The following is a 23,990-nucleotide window of genomic DNA, read 5'->3' on the forward strand; positions in this document are numbered from 1 at the left end:
CCATCAGTGGACTGAATGACTACAGACCTGTCACCCTGACATCTGTAGTTATGAAGTCCTTTGAAAGACTGGTGCTGGCCCACCTGAAGGACACCGTAGACCCCCTGCAGTTTGCCTACGAGGCAAACAGGTCAGTGGACAATGCAGTGAACATGGCACTGCATTACATCCTGCAACACCTGGACTCTCCAGGGGCGTACGTACGGGCCCTCTTTGTGGACTTCAGCTTGGCATTCAACACCATCATCCCGGATGTCCTCCACTTCAAACTGACCCAGTTCACTGTGCCTGACCCTACCTGTCAGTGGATTACTAGCTTTCTGACAGACAAGAAGCAGCAGGTGAGGCTGGAGAAAACCACATCCAGCACCCGGACAATAAGCACAGGCACCCCCCAGGGATGTGTGCTCCACCCTCTGCTGTTTTGACTCTACACCAATGACTGCATCTCGAAGGGCCCCTCTGTTAAGCTCCTAAAGTTTGCAGATGACACAACGGTCATTGATCTCATCTGAGACGATGACGAGTCAGCCTATAGACAGGAGGTTGAGCAGCTGGGCCTGGGGTGTAGCCGCAACAATTCCACTATCTCCCAGGACCTGAAGTGGACGTCCAACATCAGGACCATCATCAAGAAGGCACAGCAGAGGATGTACTTCCTACGCCAGCTCAGGAAGTTTGACCTGCCCCAGGAGCTGCTGATACAGTTCTACAGAGGAATCATCGAGTCTGTTCTCTGCACCTCCATCACTGTCTGGTTTGACTCAGCAACCAAACAGGACAAGTACAGACTTCAGCGGACAGTGAGGACTGCAGAAAAGGTCATTGGTGTGAGCCTGCCCTCCATGGAGGACCTGTACACAGCACGGGTCAAAAGGAGGGCAGAGAGGATCACTGCAGACCCCTCACACCCCTCACACAATCTGTTTGAACTCCTCCCCTCTGGACGGCGTTACAGGTCACTGTGCACCAAGACAACCAGGCACAGGGACAGTTACTTTCCCCAGGCTGTCACTCTGATGAACACTTAACCAACGACAGTATGACTGGACAATAACCCCCAGAGCAATACCTGTAAATATACCTTGTACAGATTATAGAGACTTGTACAGGTCTCTGGTTTTTAAGTACTCTGTTTTATCCCTATTTATCTCATTTCAATGAACATTCCTTTGTTGTCTGCATTGTTTACTGTCTGTTTATACAACTTTTTCTGCATTGTTTGCACTGGTTGCACTGGTTGTTGATGCTAATACTGCTTAATTACACAGCCTTATGCTGGTTTACTGTTTTGCACATTGAGAGCCGATGTACCAGAGTCTAATTCCTTGTGTGTCCGTCACACCTGGCCAATAAAGCTGATTCTGATTCTGAAAATTTTAAGGCAATACATCAAACATACTAATAATGCTACCATGTTACTGATCAGCAGGTATAATGATAATCATGTACACCATCTGAGTTTAGCATGTTAGCATGCAAAAGTGGTTTATGGTGTGAGTCTGTTTTGAGTCTCACTATACCTTCATGTAGGCTGAAAAGAAATTAAGCAGAGCAGCTTTAAAGGATCACCAAAAAGATTCATCATCTGGGGCTCAAGAAAATCTGTTCAAAATTTCATGGCAATCATTCTGGTAGTTGTTCAGATGGACAACAGATCCGCAGTGCAACTGTGGCCATATAAATACTAATTTTCATGAATGTATGAAAAAGAGAATCACACATCAGAAATTCCTTCTCATCTATAGTTATTCACAGCCTGCTCTGCTCTGGTGAGTGGGGACCATTAAGGACTCTGTTGGGCGGTGTGTTTGTGTGCCACCCTCAGAAGAGCACACTATCCTATGTTATCTCAGTATGGTACCCTGGCTGCTTTGTGGTAGAAAAGAACGCTCTGCACAAAAAGGAATAAAGTCAGCCCAAAAAGCATCGGTAGCAACCAGCCTACTACTGAACTGATGACATTCCATGCTCTTGCTGCCTTATTAGAGCAAGATGTAGTTAAAGATTTGTAACATCTGAGAACCCTTTTGTTTGATTTGCTGCCATCGGGCAGGCGCTACAGAGCTGTCGAAACACACACTACCAGGGACATCAATATGCTAAACACACTCAATTATAACAAATGCTAGGTGGTTGGAATTTTACTGTATTTTATTATGTACTGAATTTTACAGATTTTATTTCTGTAATTATTGCTCTTATGATGATTCTGTCCTTTATACCAAGGTGGAAAGTGATTTTTACTTTAATTACAGTGACAATAAAGTGGCAGATTTCTCCCTCCTGAGTGAAGCCACACTGGGACCGCTGGGTGCTGCAGCAGGTGATGGATCAATTTCCACACCTGAGATTTATGACACACTGGTCCGTGCCTTTCTGTAGTCGGAGCAAACAATTGCAGTGTAATTCTAGCCAAGGGCTTAGCCTGTGCATTGACAGGCTCTTTTGCTGGAATGAATAGTAGACACGACCTGTCCAGGGTGTACCCTGCCTTCGCCCGATTGCCGCCCAGGATTGGCTGCATGTCATACTGCTCTCTCCACCCTTTTTTCATCTCTAAATCTTTAATGACAACTGAACAGCACAAAATCACAGGTTTGTTTTAGAGGGCTTTATGATTTCTACACCATATGACTGTATCTCTCTCTTTTGACACAGTTTGAACAGGAATCCACACTGAGACAAAACAAAGACACACTTTAACCTGAGTGAGAACAGTAAAAAGCAACATAAATTTAACAACTCTCAGGTCAAAACCTTCTGCTTCAGACACAATTTTATGTTCCAGAACAAAAACATACTAAAAAAGCAAACAAACAAAAAACATTCAGCTGCAGTCCCGTGTGCAGCTTACCTGAGCTGAACCATGCTGTCCATCCTGTGTGGCCCTTTGGTCGTAGCTACCAGAAAAGGCAGCCTCAGAGCGGTTTTGGTGCCCCTGTGTCCTCCTGCTGCGAGTGGAGGGCGTACAGAGCTGGGGAGCAGGTATGTCTGGACCAAGGCTCTCTGAGGCCACGGCCCACTGATGCCCAAACCCGATCCGGTCCGGGGTGTAGCTCCAGCAGAGCCACTCATGGCGCTCTTAAGTCTGTATCCCACCTGGAGAATTTATCTGTAGATGCCTTCTGAGAGTTAAACTAGATTTATGCTGCCATACACACACAGCCCTGAGAATGACAGTGGATGGAACAGTAGGTAACGTTTCCCTGAAGTGGACCGCAAAGACCTGAGTGTATTCATCTCCAAACCCTGGGGGGTGAATGGAGAGGGGATTGTACAGCGGACACCATCAATGATGTATGTGTATTAATTATGCATGGCTGGAGCTGGCTGTGTGGACACCACCCACTTTACCTCCTGCCCCTCAGTTTTCAGACAGAGGAGAACGGACACAGTTACATCTACACATCCTGGGTGTGCAGATGTAGAGAGAGCTTCAGGGACAAAGCAACACCACTCCATGTTTATGCCTTTGGACTTGAAAACGTTGAACTCTGCATCACTGATGCTGACTAAAACTTTGGTTTTGTTTCAAATATGAAATGTCTAAAACCAATACCAGAAATATTTAGCATTGATGGAAAGTACTTCAAGCTCCATGTAAATGTACTTTGGTTTCACCATTTTTAAGAGCTGCAGAAAAAAAAATTCAGCTCCATTAAATTGTTTGACACAGAAAGGACTCAGAAAAAGGTGGAAGAAAAAAAAAAATCAAGGGAAACTTAACAAAGTGAGGCTTTATCCCACCAGAGCAGAAAAAAGTGCCACTGATTCATTACATTTCTGGAGCTCTACAACTGGGATGAACCACATTCTCTCATATTTCCTTGTGTTGTTTTGCTGATGAAGACTAATGACTCATCATTACACTGAAGCAAATCAGTGAGTGCTGGTCTGAAGGCATCACTGCATTTGTTGTTGAACCACTCGGGTTGTTCCCGTTGTCACCAGTCTGCGTATTTGGCCTCTAACAGCTCTCAGACTTGCACTGTTGCTGTACCAGGGTGCAACTCAGGTCGGCCAACACAAACCTGACCCACAGTCTACTCGTGCCTCCAGGCTCCTCAGGATCATCTTGCTCCCTGTGGGCTGGACCTCATCCAGGGCTGACAGCCAACCCTCAGGATACAACTGTGTCCCAGCAGCGGAAACTCTGCACCGTTACTCTTAATTATAAGTGGACTGGCCTGTGGGAGGTTCAGAGGAGAGGCACCAAGACCAGGCAGCAGGCGGGCTGTGACAGTTCGACTACTCAGAGGGGAGCTGGAGTATTCATCATGTTTTTCAATGTTAGTCTTTAAATATGAATGTATTCAAAGATACAATCTCTTTCAAAACTGTTAAGTCATAAAAACTGGTATTTCAATATAATAAATTTAAACTGCCTCTTCAATTATAAATGCACGAATGGGTGATTATTAGCAATTTAAGAAATACAATCAACAAAAATATCAGGTTTATATACTTTAATATTAAAACTGTAAGGGAAGAGAAGCTGCATCCTCGTCTGCTTGCAGGCTGTTTGTCCTCTGGTGATGCCTCCAGGTACTGCATCAACACCCGCAACCCTAAAAGCAACAAGTAGAAAAAGCTTTGGTGAGGATCGTTAGATAAAAGCTGGTTCTCTGGTCAAATCTGCCATCTCACATCTGAGCTTATGCAGCTCAGTTAGTTATTTTCTAGTATTAGTTTGTAGATTTCTTTACTTTAATGCTACAGCTCAGATATTTCAGATTTATGTGTGAATGACAGCGTGCAGGGGAACCAACATTGGAAGACATCCTGGTGTCACCACAGTACAGTGGCTGATTGTCCTGCAGCTCTGATATTTTATCCAACACCAGTCTTCATTTTACCTACAAAACAGGAAGAAAAATATAAGGTCCAACAGTTACACTAACCCACAAACACCTGGAAGACCTTAACTGTGAAAATGTTTGCTAGTGCCAGTGACTGTTTGGTAACAGACTGAATTAGCCTGAGTAGATGACGGGTTGTGTCGGGTGCAGGCAAAGAGGAGGGTGGTTCTGGGATGCTGGAACACACTGTTGGGCCTTCTCTGTCGTGGGCCCAATTCAGTGTTAGTAGTGAGAGGATCCCAACCTGATGGATGACCCTGTAGACTTGCCTTCACTCCTACACCCACACAGATCTTGTACTGGTATAGTTGCAGATTCACTGGAATTGTTAAGAATCTTCTTTTGTTAGACAATCTCAGCAGAACAGCGTCAGTGGTTTGACAACTGAGCGGACGCAGCTCTCAGAGGTGACTACCATTATAAGCCAGTTGGGCCAGCCACTGCTCAACCTGAGCAAATACAATGCAGATGCAGTGTCAAGCCACATACCTGCTCTTTGCTTGGGTGAAGACAGGGGCTCAGTGATGCTCTGTGTTAAGGGTGGATAATCGTGTTGCTTATTGTGTGGCTCTGAAGATTCATGACGGTTTGGCCAGACACCCCATTCTTTGAGGCCAGATAATGGGTAAACATCATTTAACTTGTATACCGAGCTTCCAAATGAATGCTCTGATTTTCTTTGGCACATTTTACTGAGTATTATTGACTGACGGGGGTCCAAAAGCATTTTTGGAATTTGTGAAGAAGACATGTTCAAGCTAAACTGGGGCGTTACGTTTCTCTTTGAGGAACACACAGTACTGGCTCTTCTTGAGATGTATAGTAATGCATAGTGTATCACACATACACACACACACACACACACACACACCTTAAAATAAATTTTATCTTTGGAACTAGAGTGACTAATTTCATTATAGCAATCACTGCAGATCTTACCATTGTTATTCCATGTGGATTCTCAGCCCACTTCCATCGGTCGAGGCTCCTGTGGCAAGAGACAAACAATGAGAGCCTGGTAGTGACCTGGACAGTAGCTTTCAACCATGTTGTTTGTTTTAAATACCATTACTGCTTATATGTTGCCACCAAAAGACAAAATGAGACTGTGACTATGTGTATAGTATGAGAGTCTTGTTTGTGTGTGAGTTTGTGTGAGCTACAGTATGACTGCAGAGATGTAAAAACAGGTTATGATGTTATAATGTCACCATGCATTACAAGTAGTAACTTGATGTATGTCATTGTGAGGCGTGGTACAAATATGTAGTAAGACCTGTGTGAAAATATACAGGCAGAGATACAGAAAGGCATCTCAGCACCCTGAAGTAGATTCCTTTGTTGTGAAACTGCAGAGGGGACGAGACAAATTCAGGACGACATTTAAATCGGTTACTATCCTCAGGGAAGGCAATTCTTTTGCAAAGCCATGTGAAGCTGGACTTCATACTGACACATCAGGGGTGCTACTGCAAAAACCAAGAGCTGGTAGCTGCATGTAACAGATGAGTAAACCTGGTACAGAAGGTGGTAATTTTCAGGGCAGACTTTGGACAGTGCCCTTTTAAAGGAGGCCATTAGAGGCCCAGGGGGTCATTCTGGCATCACACTCTGAGAAAGAATATACAAAATATAGATTTGGGCCAATCAGGATGGATCACAGTGCAGACAGATACATCATAACAGCCTCCAGGGCTTGATTCATGGTACTGGCTGAACAATGTAGTTTCCTCTTGATCTAAGCTCATCAGAGCGTGTGGCAACCATAAACTCCAGATAGCACCAGAGTCCTTTAAAACTACAAGACAACATGCAAGCATCAAAAAGAAATTGCCAAAGTCATGTACTGTAGCCTTTCAACATGGCTGGCTGGTCACTGGCATGACATGGTATTCAGGTGTAACAGGAAGTGACATGAGCAGTGAAGTAGTAAGAAGAGGGAGAAAAGGAAAGGAACTGGTCCAGTGCTGCTGAAAGGTTTTGTTGTCAGAAAATATCTAACACTTTCCCTCTGACAAACAGAAAGTGAAATAATCGGCAACTGGAGGTTAATACATTTTTGTGTGGTATGTTGCCCTATAACCCACTTCAGCCTAAAACCACTGGGTTGATCAAGGGCATAAAATTTGGAACTACAGCTCCCATGATGCACTGAAGAAGGTAAACAAAGTATGATGGTGCCACAGATTCAGAAAGCCAATTCATGCTTTCTATGTACAGAGGTAATGTAAATTTTTTTCTTGCGGACTCCATATGGAAGTCCAAGTGGAACTCAACATAAGTCCATGCAGGCTAACTGCAAGCGCCCCAGATGCACATTCACCAGACAAATAAGCTGAATACTTGATTTCTGCACCCGTATATAGTGTTTATTTCCAGTTATTGCTCATATTCTTGTTTAACAGTTGGTGTTCTTTTTAACTTTCATAGGTTTTCTAGTGTGTGTGTAGGAGGACTCGATTTATGCATACCCCAGATGGTATAGAAGCATGTCTGCACCTGCAGTCCATGAGCATCTGATGGTAAAGGGGCTTTAACGCTACTACTTGAGCCTTTGTATACATTTTGGTAAAGTGACACCATTAATGTAGCCAAATTAACTGTTAGCAGGGATGTACTGACACCTACCACTGGATTACTGAGAAAACCTAAAAAATGTGATACTTAGGCAGGTTCTGGGGTTATGAGCAGCTATTTTCTGACTTCTCAGCAAATTTCTGTGCATTTAACTGCAATGGACATTTAGAGATGTGCCATGCTGAAGAAGTGCAAGTCACACAGAATCTAAAAATACATGTTGGTGTGCGCAAATTTGACTCAGGATGCACACTGCGCCAATCTGGCACCAAGGATTTTACAATGTCTTACTTGCCATAATGAGCTGTGTCACAGCCACTGCTGCAGCTCTGTCTTACTACAATAACATCAGGTTTTTACCTCAAAGCCTGCTCGTTTCATTTCTGATTGAGCCGTTTGCTCAGTTTAAAGTCTGATTTGCTGATAATGAGGTGGTGAGGTGTCAGTCTCTGTGGCTGATGGTCGTATGACAATTAAAACCCTGCAACCAACATCTAAAATTAGGCTGTTTAAAGTGTTAAACTGAAGTAGCATCTATAGAGGTGATAAACATCATACTACATCAAATGAGCAAGCTAGTTAGCTGTAAAACTGTTTCAAATACATCCTTGTTTCATTTACAGGAAACTACTGAAAAAAATTGTGCACCCTTGTTTGTTCATTTTTGTAGTGTTTCCCTCCTCATACAAGCCTTGTCAGGTAAATATGGTGTCAAGGTAAGGCCATACGTGAGGGTGAAACACACTATGTAAACATCCAAAACACTACAAAGTTTAGAAGCCTTTACTCAACATACAGGTTGTATAAAAAGCAAAGAAAGCTGCTCAACATGAATTAAGTAAACCAGTCATTATCAGCTGGAATTTAAATATTTCCATTCTTTAACAGAGGAATGAATTCCACACCAAACTCAATCTATACAATCACACAAAGTCACAAGGTTTACGATGTGAGGCTCAAAGTGCTGCAAAAAGCTTTGGGCAATGGATGAAAACATCTTAAGAGTTTATTTTCTAGCATCCCACCCAGAGCATCCCAAGTATTATGACACGTTTCACTTCAAAACGGCAAAGATACCCCAACCCAGCACCATAAACATGACTGTGTATACTTTTAGAGGCATTTTACAGACAGAGGGAGTCAGTTGTACTAAAGACAGCTGGTGTTGCTGATGTCAATACACAGTCTACATAAATCCAAGATGAACAAAAGTGCCAACTAATACTCATTTTGTACAGTTAGTATGAATGTAATAACTGATTATGGTACAGTGATCCACACTGGGACTGCTGCCATTGTTTTATTTATGAGAAACACAGAATAGCTTTAAGGCATGTTCACATCACAACAGAAAAATGTCTCGTCGCTGCATGTTGTGGCACAGAAAATCAAGTAGAAATTCCTGGGGGCACTGACACTTTCTTAGCTATAATGCAAGCAATAGATCATTACATTCGAGAGGCAATCTTGGTTATGGCACTTGCATGCTCATATTTTGCTAGCTAAATATAAGCCACCCGTCTTTACCTGATCTTGGTATGAAGGTAATATGTTACTGTACAGTCTGGGAAATACAGAAACATTGGTTACACATTGTAGGTGCAGCCAGGGTGAAATAAAACAAGTAGGCTAACTAGATCACATCAGTTCAAGGGGTGGTCAACAGTGATTGGCTGAGCACACAAAAGGTCAGCACAACACAGGTCAAAGTTCAACAAATGTGAACTTTCAGGGCACCCTGCCCTGCGCACCACAGATGTCCAGAAAGAGCCTGTGTGGCACACCACATATACAACGATGGAGAGGAAAATGTAAAAGCCGTTTTTCCACAACAATGTGAACATGCCATTAGGCTGTTGTTGCTGAGATGGAAATAAACTAGCTAGTGAAGGCACCAAACCAGAAATAATCCCTGTATATGACAAAGACTGTAACCACACAAAGAGCTTTCTTGCAGAGTTACAGTGCAGAATGCTATCACATGAGCTGGGCTCTTTGTTCAACTCTTTTCTGTTCATTGTTATACACAACCTGCCTGTTTCCACTGGTGATCACCTAACAAATAAGGTGAAAAGGTGTCAGAGCAAGATTTACAAAAATCAGTACAATACGATTACTACTGAGGTACATTTGTAAAAGATTTAAGTTTTCTAATGCTTTAGAAATTACTTGCCAAAAATAAAAACAGGATACCCTTTGCCTTGATTTGCAGTATTTGTCAACTATGACAACGAGCATGTCAAGTGTCAGCACTGTATTCCACACATCTGCATTTTCCACCTGTGGTGTTGAACCAGTGACTCAGCCTCTATTCAGTTGTTTTCTTGCATACAAAAAAGCCAAAATACTATAATCACACCCATGCACACGGGCTACAATGCCTCACCACACCCACACACAAAAGGTTTGAAGAACAGAGGTCTGCACTGTGATTCCATTCTTTGTGTGATGCCAGAAGCCCTGTAAACGTCACCCTGATCAGTGACATGGGAAAGAAGAGTTAAGTTAGGGGAGAACAGTGCATCTTGTATTATAAACATGGATGGGACACTTACCTTACTTGTTCAGCTGATCTGTGTAAGCATACCTCTGGCTGCAGTGCAAACAAGTCCAGGCTTTACTGTCCACTGACTTCTGCAGAACTACTCATCGTCAATGTAACCACACTGCAGAGAAGAGCCTCTACTGTGGGCTGGGGCAGTCTGACAGCTGCTAACGCACCTCTCATTTACCCAAAAACATGAACACACATCCACAGTCACAACATGCCATCCTCTGTTCAACCCTAAGGTGCATGGGAATTCCTGCCTCAGGTAGGTTGAAAAATAATGCAGGCTGGTCAGGTGCGCTAGTGGCATTTTACCCAGCAGTTTGAAAGTCAAACATTTCTCATAACAATGGACTAATACTGATGGAGTGTTTCAAACCACTTTAATATAGCTACTGTGTAGTCCGTTATGTGCACAGCACTGTATTAAAATCAGTCTTGACTTTTCTTTAAAAAGTCAGGGTCAAAGCTTTGATTTTCCAATTTTACTCCAATGATGCCCAGTATCATGTAATAAAATTACTCTGAGGTTTCTTGATTATGAACATCAAAGGTTTGATTCCTATTACTCCAATGATGCCAACAAAATATGCAAGTATTATTGAACATCCCTGTTCCAAAGCTCTAACAGTGTTAATTGTGTTGAGGTGCCACCATTAAAAATGCATTAAAAGGTCTTTACTCACCAGAGGTGAATTTTGCGAGACTCTCATGTCTAGTAATTTTCGAACCAATATTCAGTCAATGAACCCTTGCAGATCAACGACGGGATTTCGCTGAGCAACAATGCAGCATTTTTTCACCCTAAACTCGATTTTTATTTTTTCAACTTTTCACCAATGACAGGAACACGTGACCAATCACGATGCAGCTTGCTGTAACATTGTTACCTTAAGTGCATGGTGCACCAGCGAGCTAAAGCGATATGATTTATTTATTAAAGTGGTGTTCAGAATATATTTCACCCCAGGCATGCATCCAGGTGCTATTCCGGGTTGACTGCTTCTCTGCCTGTTCAAGTGCTGTGGCCGCAGCAACAAGCCTTCAAATTGTCCCATGGACATTCTCAAGTAGTATTCTGACTGTATGCTCTGTTTCCACTATCGGAACCTAACAAGCGGTATACACTGTACTTCACTTAACCATCACCAAGCATAGCCTCTGGGGTTGACACAGACCATCTCGCTTTGTTTTTCCACTGTATTTTCATTCTGTTGGTCTCTGTTTAGAGGACAGAGGGACTGCTCCTCGCTCACACACGCAGTCAGGTGTGTTTACACAAGGTGCTTGTAATGCTAATGGATTGAGGGGTGCTGAAATTTAGCTCCCAAAACACACCTCCAAAGCAGGTCGGGCGTAGTGAAAACAAGTGACAAGAGTTACTCAGCGAGACACATTTCGGTAAGTTCCTACAACGGATTAACCCTATGGTTTGAAACTACTGTTTCAACCCCTGCATCAAGCAGGGAAACTTCCCAGATTGCCTGTTTTCAATACAGGATTCATGTTTTTAGAAGTTCACATTCAATATTTGCACAGGGAATTTATCTATTCGAATTTATGTGGTGCATTTAAAACACCCCCGAAAAATTTGCTATTTTGTGTCATTTGCTTCACTCTTGGTGTGAAAAGACCTTTAGGCTAAAAACTTAAAATGTCAGTGTCAAGGATTTGCATTTTTATTTCATTAGCAGGCATTCCGGTTTCAAACCTCCAACTATAGAGCTACTGTGTAGTCCGTTACCTGTTTGATGCTGCCTGTAATAAATACTGACTCAGAAATTCTCTTTTAAAATTACAATATCAAAGCTTAGATTTCCATTTTTACCTCCAAGTACTTGAAATAGCTACTGTGGAACCTGTAGTGTGCTTGATGCTGGTTTATATAATTCTTGACTGAGAACTAAAACAGTGTTAAGATCAAAATGTGTTGGCAACACACATCTGTCTCAAACCTCTGTAATGCAGTGACCGTGTTGTCTGTAAAGAATGTTTGGTGCCACCTTTAAACAATTCTCAGCTGTGAGCTTCTTATAAAAAATGTCGAGTCAAAGCTTTGCTTACTAAAGCCCTTTTCAGACATGCACTACGTAACATTGCAGGCTTTGTCAAGCTCATTCAGACATGCCAACACCACTACAGAATGAACCATGGTGATATTTTTGGCATCAGAAACCTGAGACTAGACGGTACGGGAAGTTAAGCAAAACAAACGCTTCGTTTTTGGTCCCGTTAGCCGATTTATCTCATATTCTTAATGAGAGAAACTATCCCATCTTGAGGTGGGACCAATGTCCTGCTGGTTTTGCTAAATACTTGTTTTACTTACGCCTTTGCAGTCACACCTGCCACTTCTAAATATGTCCCAGATTAGGTTACTGCTTTTTAAGTGTGTTCCTAGTCATCACTGGTGGCACAGTGAGCATGCTTATCCATCAATGACTGCATTCTTTCAGACTTGTTCTGTACTGATAAATAAAATAACCAGGTCCGCCCGAGTAAGAATCCTGTTGTGACTTTTACAAAAGAGTGAAGGCGTAATAAATTGCCATTAGTTTAATAGAAAGAGGTGCATGTCTGAAAGGGACTTATTTTCACTGCAACAGTGCAAAGTTGAAGTGTGTTTGACAACAGGGGACATCCCTGTTCTAATATAGTCACTGTGTAGTCTTTTCAGTCTTGATTACTTGCAGTAAGAACAGGCAAATGCCAAAAATTCCAGCTTTCCAAGCTTCAGTCCAAGGTACAGAGCCACCAGCTATTATGATCAATAATAATTGTACGTCTTTTAAAAACAGGCACTATGTTGTTGTTGAGAGTGACAGCTTTTCATTACCAAACCACTCTCAGACACTACACACAGCTTCAGCTGAAAGAATAAAAAATGCTAAATCTGTGGTTACCACCGACTTTGAATTTCTTGGAAAGTTCCTTTTCATAGTCCAACACCTTTAAAGATGGTCAAACCTGTTAAAGAAAAACAAAGTGTACACAACACCAACACACAGACATAACATTACAAGTTTTAAAGTTTACATTTCGGCCCAATTGTGTTAACCAAATCCAACTGAGAATTTGTAGTCCTGTTTGGTTGGATGTTCAGATGCTGCGTAGACAAGGAAAACTGATGTTGTTTCTGACACTAACAAACACCTAAATTAAGCTGACACTATTTAGAAATACATTACCCTAATTTCAGATGTTTACCATTAACTCACTAATGACATATGTGCATTACATATGTAATTTAACAAACTATATGAATCTCTAATTCAATTTCTTTAAAAGAATATCCAATTATCTCATCAACTCCAAAATATTGGAGGTGTGTCACCATTTCCCTGTAATTTTTCCTTTGCTGTGGGATCACTACAATTATGTGAATGGGTATACTGTAATTAGACAGTCCATTTAAACATCCAGATGCTGTCATATAAGATACTGGACAGTCTCCTACTGTTTTCAATGGCTACTAAAATGTACGCAGTGCTCAGGTGTGAGAAATGTTTCTTAAAGGAAGTTCACATAGCTTTTTCAAAAGGTATTGATCATTAATTTTATGAAATCAAGTATTTTATCAACAAAATTAGTCATCTAGATATAAACATACATAACTAGAGGCCATATATATAACATCAAATCTGGAATAATCCTCAAGGTTGATCTGAAGCAAGGTAAATTAAAATCCCCACTAAGTTAATTTAGGGTGGGAATATAAAAAGTAACAAATACACTGGCACTACTCCATAAAAAGAGAAGTTGTGAGGAGATGCCAGAAGACATTTGGCAGAAACGCCCTCACGTTATATGAAAGAAATGACTGTCTGTCCACAAAAATTGATAAAAGATGCAAATACGTTTTAGCCGCAAGAGCAAATTGTAATTTACATTTACAATATCTGTTAAAAATCTTGGGACCTGTAATTACCAAATCATTTAAGCTCCATCTTTAAATGTCAAATATCTTCTTGTGCAATTCTTCTACAGGGATTTGTCATGCAAGACTAATGCCACATGGCAAAATATGCATTGCAAATAACTTCTGTCAGTACTACACCTGCTCCAAACCTCCGTGCACGCTTCCTTTGTAAAATTTTGCACAGTGCCAGCTGCACTGTACTGATTCAGGTAATTTGCACAAGTGCAGTGTTTTGATTATTTCGCTCAAATATTAATGACTCCACGCTAACAGAACCACGCATTTCCTCCACAGTCCTTAAGCTTTAAAGCTGGTCAAACCTGTCAAAGAAAAAAAAAATGTACAGAACACAAACACACGTAACATTTCAGATGTACACTCCATGATATCCAACAAAATTACCCAATTAAACTGTAGTCCTCTGACTCACAGCAATTTCAGATGCATTTTGCCAGATTCTCAAATGCTAAATGACAAAGCAGGTTTTACTTGAGATACTTTTTATGAGCAAGTAAAAATTCTTAAATACATTTCTGATGTCTGGGCAGTCTCTGCTATTTGACCAACTACCACAAGATGCATTGTAGTCAGTTACAGGTCTAAATGTTGTCAGCTATAGGATGGACACTGTATTTAAAAGAGGAGTACTATGGAAGTGACTCCAAAGTTGAGAAAAGCCACTTACTGCTCATCTTGAAATTACTTAAAGCCCTCCCTTGATAGTTTGATCCTCGTAATACGACTGCTTGATGAAAACCTACCCCTAGCATGTGGAATCACAATGTCATTATAGCTCAGTCAGTTTTAAAGAGGCATCTAATCTACCGACATCCAACTGAGTTAGCAGAGTTTCAGTGAGGATTTGATGTTAGGTGTAAGCCTGTAGCAACATTTGTGTCAGGGAAGAGCATCTGTCAGGGCTTGTCCTCCCAGTGTGTCCTGCACCGTTGGCATTAGTCGGTCCCTGTTGGCTGCTTTTTGGCCGATTTGACATGTTGAATCAGGATCAGGCAGTTGGGCCTCATTGGTAAGAGCGAGACCACTGGCTGTTGAGTGAATCAATGTACGAGGAGAGAATGGTTCAGGAAAGCCTCTTCAGCCTGTCGCTGAAGTATCCATGATTTCACCCATTTAGTGCAGTTTCTCCTTGTTTTTCACCTCCATAACCAAAAGGGCAGAAAAAGCAAGTGCCATTTGCAACTTCTTATCAGACATATTCTTGATTAGAACCAACTACAAACAGCAGCTGTTTTGAATGAGAGGTGCTTTGTTTATAGCTTATACTTCCATATTCTAGCTCTTTTTCTTTCCCTTACTGAATGGAGAATACAAATACCACCATCTGTTGGCAGAGAGTTATTCCTGTCACACAGGTGCATACTGTATGTGCTAGTCTGCCATTGGCTGTGGTCTGTGCGGTGTTCAAGTGTCAGTTTTTCAACCTGACTGGCCCTAACAGAACTGACATCAGGCGACGCAGAGGTCGGCCTTCATCACTGCTAGTTTTTTCATGGCGGGTCGGTGCCCCTCTGAACCTCACAATTGAGTTTTCCAAAAGCCCTACAAGTGTGAACAGTCTGGATCAGCAGATCCAGAATATTATTCGGATCATACTTTAGTGTGTGGTAGATATATGAATGTTACCTTGCAATTTTGGTCCAAGCATTCTAGGCACTGTGTATGGAGTTAGAAAGAAAAAAGGCATTCCAATGACAATGAAATTCCTGTATCCAAATGATGATCCAGATCAGCACCAAAATCTAATGGACTGTCCCGGTGGACTATATCCTACCATCCATTTATTACTTTGTGAATTATACTGTGAACAAATCAATGAAGAGACGCCGGTAAAAACAACCTCTTTGGCAGAGGTAATTATTATTCAAAGCTGATTTTTTTTTTAAATATATCATCACAAAACATGGCTGGAGGGTATCTCAAATATTATGTTCTATTTCATCATGCAGAACACATTAAGTAAAATGTTTTGTTCTCTCCTCTGGTCAAGGTCAGGATAAAAACAAAAACATTCAAGCACTACATCCTGGGAAGAAGTCCATATCAGGAGGTTGAGTTACCCGGACTCTGAAAGATGTTAAAGGATTCTCTTCTGAAACAGTTTGTGGGCTCTTGCTACTTGTTATATTTACATAGATAAACACACCATGCCTCCTGGAGTCAAGAAACATTTAAATGTAAACCAATTCAGTGTATATGTAAAAAACTGAACTAGAGAAAAATAAAATGACGGCAGCATGGTCCTCAACAGCACACATACTCAGGCTAGTCTATTACCAACAGTAACTACTGCACAAATGTTTTTCAGCCATGTCAGGCTTAGGCCACATAAGAATGTATCTATGCAACATAATATACATGAAGTCTAAACTCTGTTTTAAAGCTTTTGAAGATCATTTAACCAATAAAACTGGTAAGCGAGTGACAGGATATAGAAGATTCATAAGCCACAGAACGTGAAATGTCTTGTAACATCAAATGTGGAAAACGTGTAGCAGGGACAGAGTATAAATTAAAGTACAAACTATTTACATGCAGTTTACCATATTCATAATTGTGAAAGTCACAGCATAGAATTGACACCATAGAGTTCTTGTCTTCTCACAGGTCCAGCACAATGAATGCTTTGTCAGTGAGGTACTGCTTGTGTAAGTTTAGAATTATATTCATTCTCTAACAATGACACTGGAAATACCTGCTAATTCTTGTAAGTTTCACAAGCATCTGTAAGCCTGGAGCTAAAGCTATTCTAGAGCTGACTGCTGTGAGGAATTGATACTTTCTTGCTTTAAGAAAATAAGGACATTTCATTCATGGAACCAATGTAATATGTTATAGATTCTGGTGGTTATCACGCTTTTCAGAACTAACCGAACAAGGTATGACTGCTTAAGCCCTTGCCAGTTATACACAGGCACATTTACTCAGTCCAACAGTCTATCTATGGTATGCACATTAAACCCAGACAGCATTTCATGCCAGTTCCTCCTTCCTTATGTGTTCCGTTGACACACCAGCTCTGACCTCTGCTGGCTCCAAAATAAGTCCATATCTGAAAAGGGCTACGTTTACATGCAGGTTTGCAAAGAATAATCTGCCAAAGTCATTCGACAGTACCCGGGTTCCTCCAATAGAGATGAAAAACATGACAATTCCCAGAAGTGAAGCCACCACAAGTTGACTGCACCCTAGTGGCTGGTTGCAGAATAGGTCATAAACCCTAGCCGCCCCACATTATTGGACCGGGCATGAGCCAAAACAAAAATTCAATGGGCAAAGTTATTTAATGATGTACAAAAGGGTGCATTTCAGATGATGTGACAGCTTTGATTGGTGACCTGATACTGTGGCTCTGCCTTTTGTCGCTATTGCACAGAATCTGGTTGCAAAATGCATCACAAAAGCAAGATGGCCGCCTCTGAATTTACATTTGCACAGTGGCACAAAGTGGAATCTGGAAGTGGTGGTGGCAGGAAATGTTATATTTATATATACAGCCTTTGGTTCCAATTAATGTCTATGTAGCTGTTAACATGTTTATTTTATAGCCACCTAGAGGAAAATTGTTATGGTCACTGCATTTGCTTAACTACAACTGCCATTAGACTTAAAATAAATGGCTAGAACATACAAAATAACACTAATGCACAGAGGGCGACTTATACACTGATCCTATTGCCAAAAGTGAGCCTCAAAGCTTGATTGTGAGCAGCAAAACAAAATTAAGGAAAATACAAACATAACTGGGTCAAAAGCCTTAGAAAAGTAGCTAGGCAGCAGCTGGGTGGTTGTTTCTATAAATGGCTGAGCGCTCGTCACAATTTAAAAAACAATCACGTTCCTTATAAGGTGGTGACAATAAATGGAAGTGAAGTTTGTAAACTACTGGTTTACTACTGTGATCCTTCAGTATATTGGCCTACATGCAAATGTAGTCACTAACCTCAGCCTCAGAACATGCACACAAAACACACACCACTGTAGACTGCGTTAAACTGACGGACCTCTGTATGTGATAAGAGCAGAATGTGTTCATAAGGAGACCAGTGTCCACTAGTAACCCACAACCACACACTATACCACAGACTCTCCTAAAGGTTCTATGTGTAGTATTCCTGCAGTCCTGAAGCATGTCTGCAAAAGCAGAGTTACTGAATGAAACAGGCTACGGTACTTGAAACATTTTGCTGTCTAAAAAAACGAGAGCTTCATTTTGTCCAAGCTGTGTTTGAAATTAAACTGCAAAGTTTTGCATTAAAAATACATAATAAATTAAGCCTCTAGTATAATACCATCGCGTTTGGCGTTGTAAGGTACAACTGGAATTTTGTGCTTTTTAATCATCAGTTATAAAATTCTGACACAGACCATTTATTGAGAATACTAATTGTAATGGGTGCCAGCTACTTGGTGGGGCAGGGAGGGCAACACTTTGTGCTTATTAGATTGTGTTATATGCATCACTGAATCAGAACGGTCAGGATTGTGGCAGAGATAACACATAGACTCTTTAAGACCTAATGTAAGATGTATCCACATTATATAATTCATGCAAACAACCAACTGTTCAGATCTGGTCGCTGTTTGAATGCACTGTATGTTTCAACTTTTAGAGGAATAAATGTTAAAGGTTTGTCCTGATAGAACCAAATTGTCTTTATTGTAATACATGCTTTAACTCCAAATGTATGGCACAAAACACAGCCATAGAAAGTTGAGAAAGTGTTACAATTACCACTTCACGACGACTCACAAAGCATAATACAGCTAGAAAAAACAAAATCGTACATGGGTCAGAAAGAACTAACGGATCACACAAGGGTGACCTATGTTTCAATACTACAAAATAAAAAATGAAAAGGTTTATCATAAAATGAGAAAATTGTCAGGCTAAAATGAAGCAACAATTTAACTTAAATACAAGAATTGCGACAGCATTGTTGTGGAGAATCTATACAAATGGTGCTGCTGGGAGCAACAAAAAGCAATGTTTAAAAACGGGGTTTCTTAGAAGGGCCATCAAACTCCTCACGGACCCTGCCGTACCCAGCATTACCTGGACCCATTCCCCTAGGACCACCTTGGGAAAAGCGCTCACTGCGCTGTGGGGGTCAATATGCCAGGGACGCAGATAGGTAGGTGGGGAATAAGGTATGGGATGGGGTCAGGGCACAAGCACACAGTTCATGTCCATATGGAGGTGTAAAAAAATGTATGGAAATAGAGGTGGTTCGTTTTACATTGTGTGCAGATTTACAACACAATCAGCAGGAGACACATCCGAAGAAACCGTTCGTTCCAATATGAAGGTCCGCAGGTGCCACAGGTTACATACAGAAAAGGAAGAGAGGGTAATGCTTTCGTTAGTCAGTGCCTACCTAGTATGGTCTCTCCAGTGCATGCCAAGACTATAACCCCTACTGCTTTTCAGGTCTAGTATTTCATAAATGCGACAATCATTAAAGATGGCAACAGTTACATGGCCAAACGTCTTGGTGGAGGTATTTCTAAGTATGTTTCCTTATAAATGAGGAAATGTGAAAAGTGCCAGTGTAGAGGATTGTGACTGAACTGACTTCCAAAGTTTTGGGACATAAATTACAATGACATAAATGCTGTGCAGCTATCACAGATCCTCTTATGGCAGTGTCTTGATTAGGGATGTAACGATATTTGTAATTTCATGATAGAAACATTTCTTGTTACCGGTCAAGGGACTGTGATGGTATCTAGCAGGATAACTGCTAGTATAACAGCTCGTATTGAGATAGTCCTGGATACATCTCACTGAAAGAGCATTGCTGTATGATACACTTTAATGAAGATGAGCAAACAAACCGGACAAACACAGGCAAAATAAACCCATCAGTAACCACTCTTTAGTATTTTCCTCTTGAAAAAGTAGACCATAGTGTTTGAAAAACACAAATCATGTGGCTTGTCTGAGTGACTTCGATGTCATCTTTTCCTCATTCTAGAAAGAAAGTCACTTTCGGCTTTTCCCGTTTAGGGGTCGCCACAGCAAATTGTCACACTGACGACTCACATGTTGACACCTAGCACGCGTTTTACGCCGGATGCCCTTCCTGACGCAACCCTGAGTTGAACCCGAGCTGCAGTGGCGAGAACGCTGCGCCTTAACCACTAGCCTACCAGGGACGGCTCATCTTTTCCTCATTCTAATGCGCCAATAAACAATTTGCTCACTACTGCCCCGAGTGGTCAGGGGGATACCGGTTAGCATGGCCACCAAACAGAGTGAGCTAAACTTGCCTAGGGGTACTAAAACACTGATGATCAACTGAGAATATAACTCGTTTTTTTTACAAGATCCAGCTGCTGCAGGAATATGTATTATCTTATTTTATAAACATAGTGCTACTGGCTGATGGATTAACTTTTACATTATGCAAAAAAAGACTGTTTTAGTAAAGGCCATTCTTTTCATGACAAATACTGTATTGTGGACTTTTTATTGTGCCAATATCATGCTGTGAGCTTTTGGTATCGTTACATCCCTAGTCTTGATACTAGGTAAATACTCATTCTAATTGTTTCAAGTGTGACCAGCACCTGAAGTACAGGGATTGTTCTAGAAATGCATGTGTAGCATACTGGCACTTGGGCACGGTAAGATGTAAACATTGCACAACACATTGAGCTCGACCATGTTTCCAACAAGAAAGCAATCTGTTCAACAATATGCACTTTACATGCCGATTCAGACAAGTTCACTGAAGCTAGAAAAAAAAAGAGTGAGACAGAGTGTATACCTGAAAAAGCCAAAAAATACAAAAGAGGAGGCTTTGCGTTACAACATGAGGCTAAAGTGAAACAAAACTATGTACAGAAGACAGAATCAGTATAATATAAATGTATCTTGAACTGGATCTGCTCAGCCGGCTTAACTATCAACGGTTTACCGAGTTTAAGATTCAGGTGTAGTGTTGGGCATCAAATTTTGATACTTTTATGGCATCGATCAAATTACTTCTATGCCATTGCGTATCAAAAAATGCCAAGTATCAAAAATGCTTTTCTACATTTTTATTTATTAGTGTTAATGTTAACAGAACTTAAGGCTGTGGTAAATAGGCTTACTTTTTATGTTATGAAACAGCTTTGAATGCACAAAAATGCCAAGGAACCGAAAAATACAACTAACGATCCATACCAAAATGTGTAATTTTGTTGTTAAAATTAATTTTATAAAATTGGTTTTGACAAAAGTATTGCTTACGAACTGGTATCGAAATCAAGGTATGGGTACTGAAAACACTGGAATGAGACCCAGGCCTATTCAGGCTCGACTATAAAACTACAGTGTATGAAACCACATTTCATGGATTGTAAAACTACTGCAGTGACAACATCGCTAACAGGCCTGATTCTGTTCAAGCCCTTTCTAAAACCACTTGGTACTAAATGGTACTTTAAACTCACTGCAAAACTAAGAGAATTAGGTCGAGCTGCTATTAGCAGAAGCTACAAATATGTAACACACCGTTTCTCAAATATAAAACCTAGTTCAATAAGCTGCTGTATATACAGCAAATAGAAGCTTTTTAAATAAAGGAACAAAGCTTGTTCTTTAGGAAATGCTTTTTTTCCCCAAGACTTACAATGTGGACACACGTTTAACTGTTTTTAGTGTCAATTGCAATCCAAAAACAAACCTAACAGTAGTACTACAGCTCTGCTTGAAGCCACAGACCTCAGGCTTGGTCCACTATTCACCAGTATAATATCACCTTAATCACAAAGTCACAAGGCTGCATCTGCCCCCACCAGTTAATCCTCATGTGATGTCAAATGGTGAGTACTTTGTTCAAGATTTGCTGCTTCATACGTCAACCTGCACTAAAAAGCTTTGAAAGCGAGGCCGATGACAAGGTAGACTGCTGCTCCAGAAGATGAACTACACCCCTAACTGTGGCGTCAAATTGGATTGTAGCACAAAAGGAGCTTTACACAGGACTTCACACTGCCACCCAAAAATGCACATAGCCTGTTCATACGCAACTTCATATCATGACAGATGATGCCTGAAACTGCTCAGACAATTAAAAAAAAAAGTGATTTAAAATGGTATAACCACATAGTCCACATTAAAGAGGAAAAATACTGGCAAGATGCCATGATGCCTCCGGTCAAGAGAAAGTGCCTGTCCAGCCCACATTAGACAGGGCTTGCAATAGCAGTCCACCACACAAACAGTGTGAAAAGAAAGAGAAGAGCCACTGAAGTCTGTCTATAGCTGTCAGAAAGCACAAAAGAGAAATTTCTTTTTGTTTAGTGCAGGCTGATGGCTTCACAGCTGGAACACAGTAAAGATAACTGAGGGGGCTTTGCTTGCCATTGAATGAAACCCTATTAGGTAGGCAGTGTATATGTCACATTCATCATCCAGCAAGCCGTCTGAAAACTGGCTGTGACACAAATCAATCATATTAACCCAATTCTGTTTGGCCAGCTGGCCTTCATATTTAAAATCAGCTGGGAGTCTTTCCAACAGAAAGGAAAGCCGAACACAAACTAAATTAACTACTGATCTTCCCAAAAGTGGGATACATTACCATTTCATTGCCCATCAGGCCTCCTGAGGATGAGCCCATTCCCTGTTGTCCCTCAAAGCCCATTCCACTCATGGGGAACTTCTGGCCGGATGCACCAAAGGACATATCTAACAGAAACATGAAAACAAGTCAAGGATACATATTGTGGCCAGCTGATGGCAAAGCTTATTTTGTATAGTCAGACAAAACCTCATTTTAAAGTGAATCTCACAGCCTTGTAAGAGAGAGACTACCTGCTGCCAGCCTGCTAGGTTCAAGTAGCTAAAACTAATCAGCAACACTGCAATAAGTTCAACTTTCATAATGTTTGGTTTCACTGAAACAGAGGTGCTAAGTCTACTTAATGGTCACGCTGACGGTTGTTAAACTGTATTGTCTTTAGTCAATGGTCATTGAGAGACAGGATATACATAAGATGGGGCTTGGTGGCAGTGCAGTTTTTTTCCCTATCTTGTATTTTTCTCTCTTAAATTTTCAAGGAAATAAGAGGAAAATAGATAACTTACCACCCATTCCCAAAGTTACACTGGGATTCATTCTCATTTCTCTGTCCCTCTGCAGTAAAAACACAAAGACAGTAAACATTAAACCAGACAACTACAGATTAATTACATGTGTATGTTGTATTCTAATGCTAGGCTTAACTCACATCCATGAAGTTGCCCATCCTGTAATTCTCCTCACGCTGACGGCGCATCTGTTCTTCCATCTCCCTCTTACGAAGCATCTCCTCCTCCCGCCTGCGTCGCTCTTCCTCTTGTCTGTTTAAAAAGAGAAAATATTTAAATCACATGATCCAGCTTTAGCTCTAATATTATAAGATGTGAAATAATTTTGGACTCTTATAGCAGAACAAAGCAATGACCAAACACAAAGATATACAGAACAGTGTAACTGAGCTGTCATCTGCCCTGAGAGTGAAGGATGGGGTTTTGGATCCATGAGAGGCTGCCAAGATGATTAACACTCTCAATGAACAACCAAAAAGATGTACACAAATACCTGAGCTGCATCTCCTTCCTTTTTTGCATCTCCTGACTGTGCAACTCTTCCATGCGCCGCAGCTCCTCCTGTCGCCTCAGCAGGTCTGCAGGGACACATAAACCCAACCAATTTAACTGCAGTACCTGAAAACTGATTGGCCAATCAGCTCGCAGGAAGGCCCGAGTTTCAGGGCAGTAGGATAGCCCCACCCTTGCAGTGCTCAGCTGGATTGCCAGTCCGACCGAGGGAAGGTAAAGCTCTGGTCCCGAGTCTCCAGGCGGACCTGCAATGCCTTGCCTGCAGTTCCAGGTCCAGACTGTGAACCTGTGTGTGATGGGGTCATGGCTCGGATCAGGAACCCTCATGGAAGGACAAACCTCTGCACGGTATGTACCACCATCAAATAGTAGAAGTGGCTGATATCGAAAAATCCTACCAGTGGCTGGACAAAGCTGGACTGAAAGACAGCACAGAGGCACTAATCCTGGCAGCACAAGAACAAGCAC

The 23,990-nt window shown here is 41.3% G+C and overlaps 2 protein-coding genes across 4 annotated transcripts in view; both read right to left on the reverse strand.

Moving 5' to 3' along the window:
* Positions 1-3,249, reverse strand: part of LOC109970735 (uncharacterized) — a 20,266-nt gene extending 17,017 nt beyond the window's left edge. Inside the window, exon 1 of the mRNA XM_020618508.1 lies at positions 2,858-3,249. Coding sequence (XP_020474164.1) covers positions 2,858-3,078 — 221 coding nt within the window. The 5' untranslated portion in view covers positions 3,079-3,249. The remainder of the gene's footprint in view (positions 1-2,857) is intronic.
* A 1,205-nt stretch (positions 3,250-4,454) lies between these two features.
* sfpq (splicing factor proline/glutamine-rich) overlaps positions 4,455-23,990 on the reverse strand; it is a 23,529-nt gene continuing 3,993 nt past the window's right edge. For 2 of the 3 annotated variants that reach the window (XM_020618497.1, XM_020618498.1), the window contains exons 6-10: positions 23,503-23,587; positions 23,150-23,261; positions 23,007-23,055; positions 22,501-22,607; positions 14,701-19,026 (exon numbers count right to left, since the gene is read on the reverse strand). In XM_020618497.1, the coding sequence (XP_020474153.1) occupies positions 18,916-19,026; positions 22,501-22,607; positions 23,007-23,055; positions 23,150-23,261; positions 23,503-23,587 (464 nt within the window). In that variant the 3' untranslated portion in view covers positions 14,701-18,915. Of the gene's footprint in view, positions 4,572-4,772; positions 4,860-5,801; positions 5,851-14,700; positions 19,027-22,500; positions 22,608-23,006; positions 23,056-23,149; positions 23,262-23,502; positions 23,588-23,990 lie in introns of those variants that run through there. The other variant, XR_002276447.1, reaches the window with a different exon arrangement.

Source organism: Monopterus albus, unplaced genomic scaffold (assembly GCF_001952655.1).
Source record: "Monopterus albus unplaced genomic scaffold, M_albus_1.0 scaffold206.1, whole genome shotgun sequence".
NCBI lineage: Eukaryota > Metazoa > Chordata > Actinopteri > Synbranchiformes > Synbranchidae > Monopterus > Monopterus albus.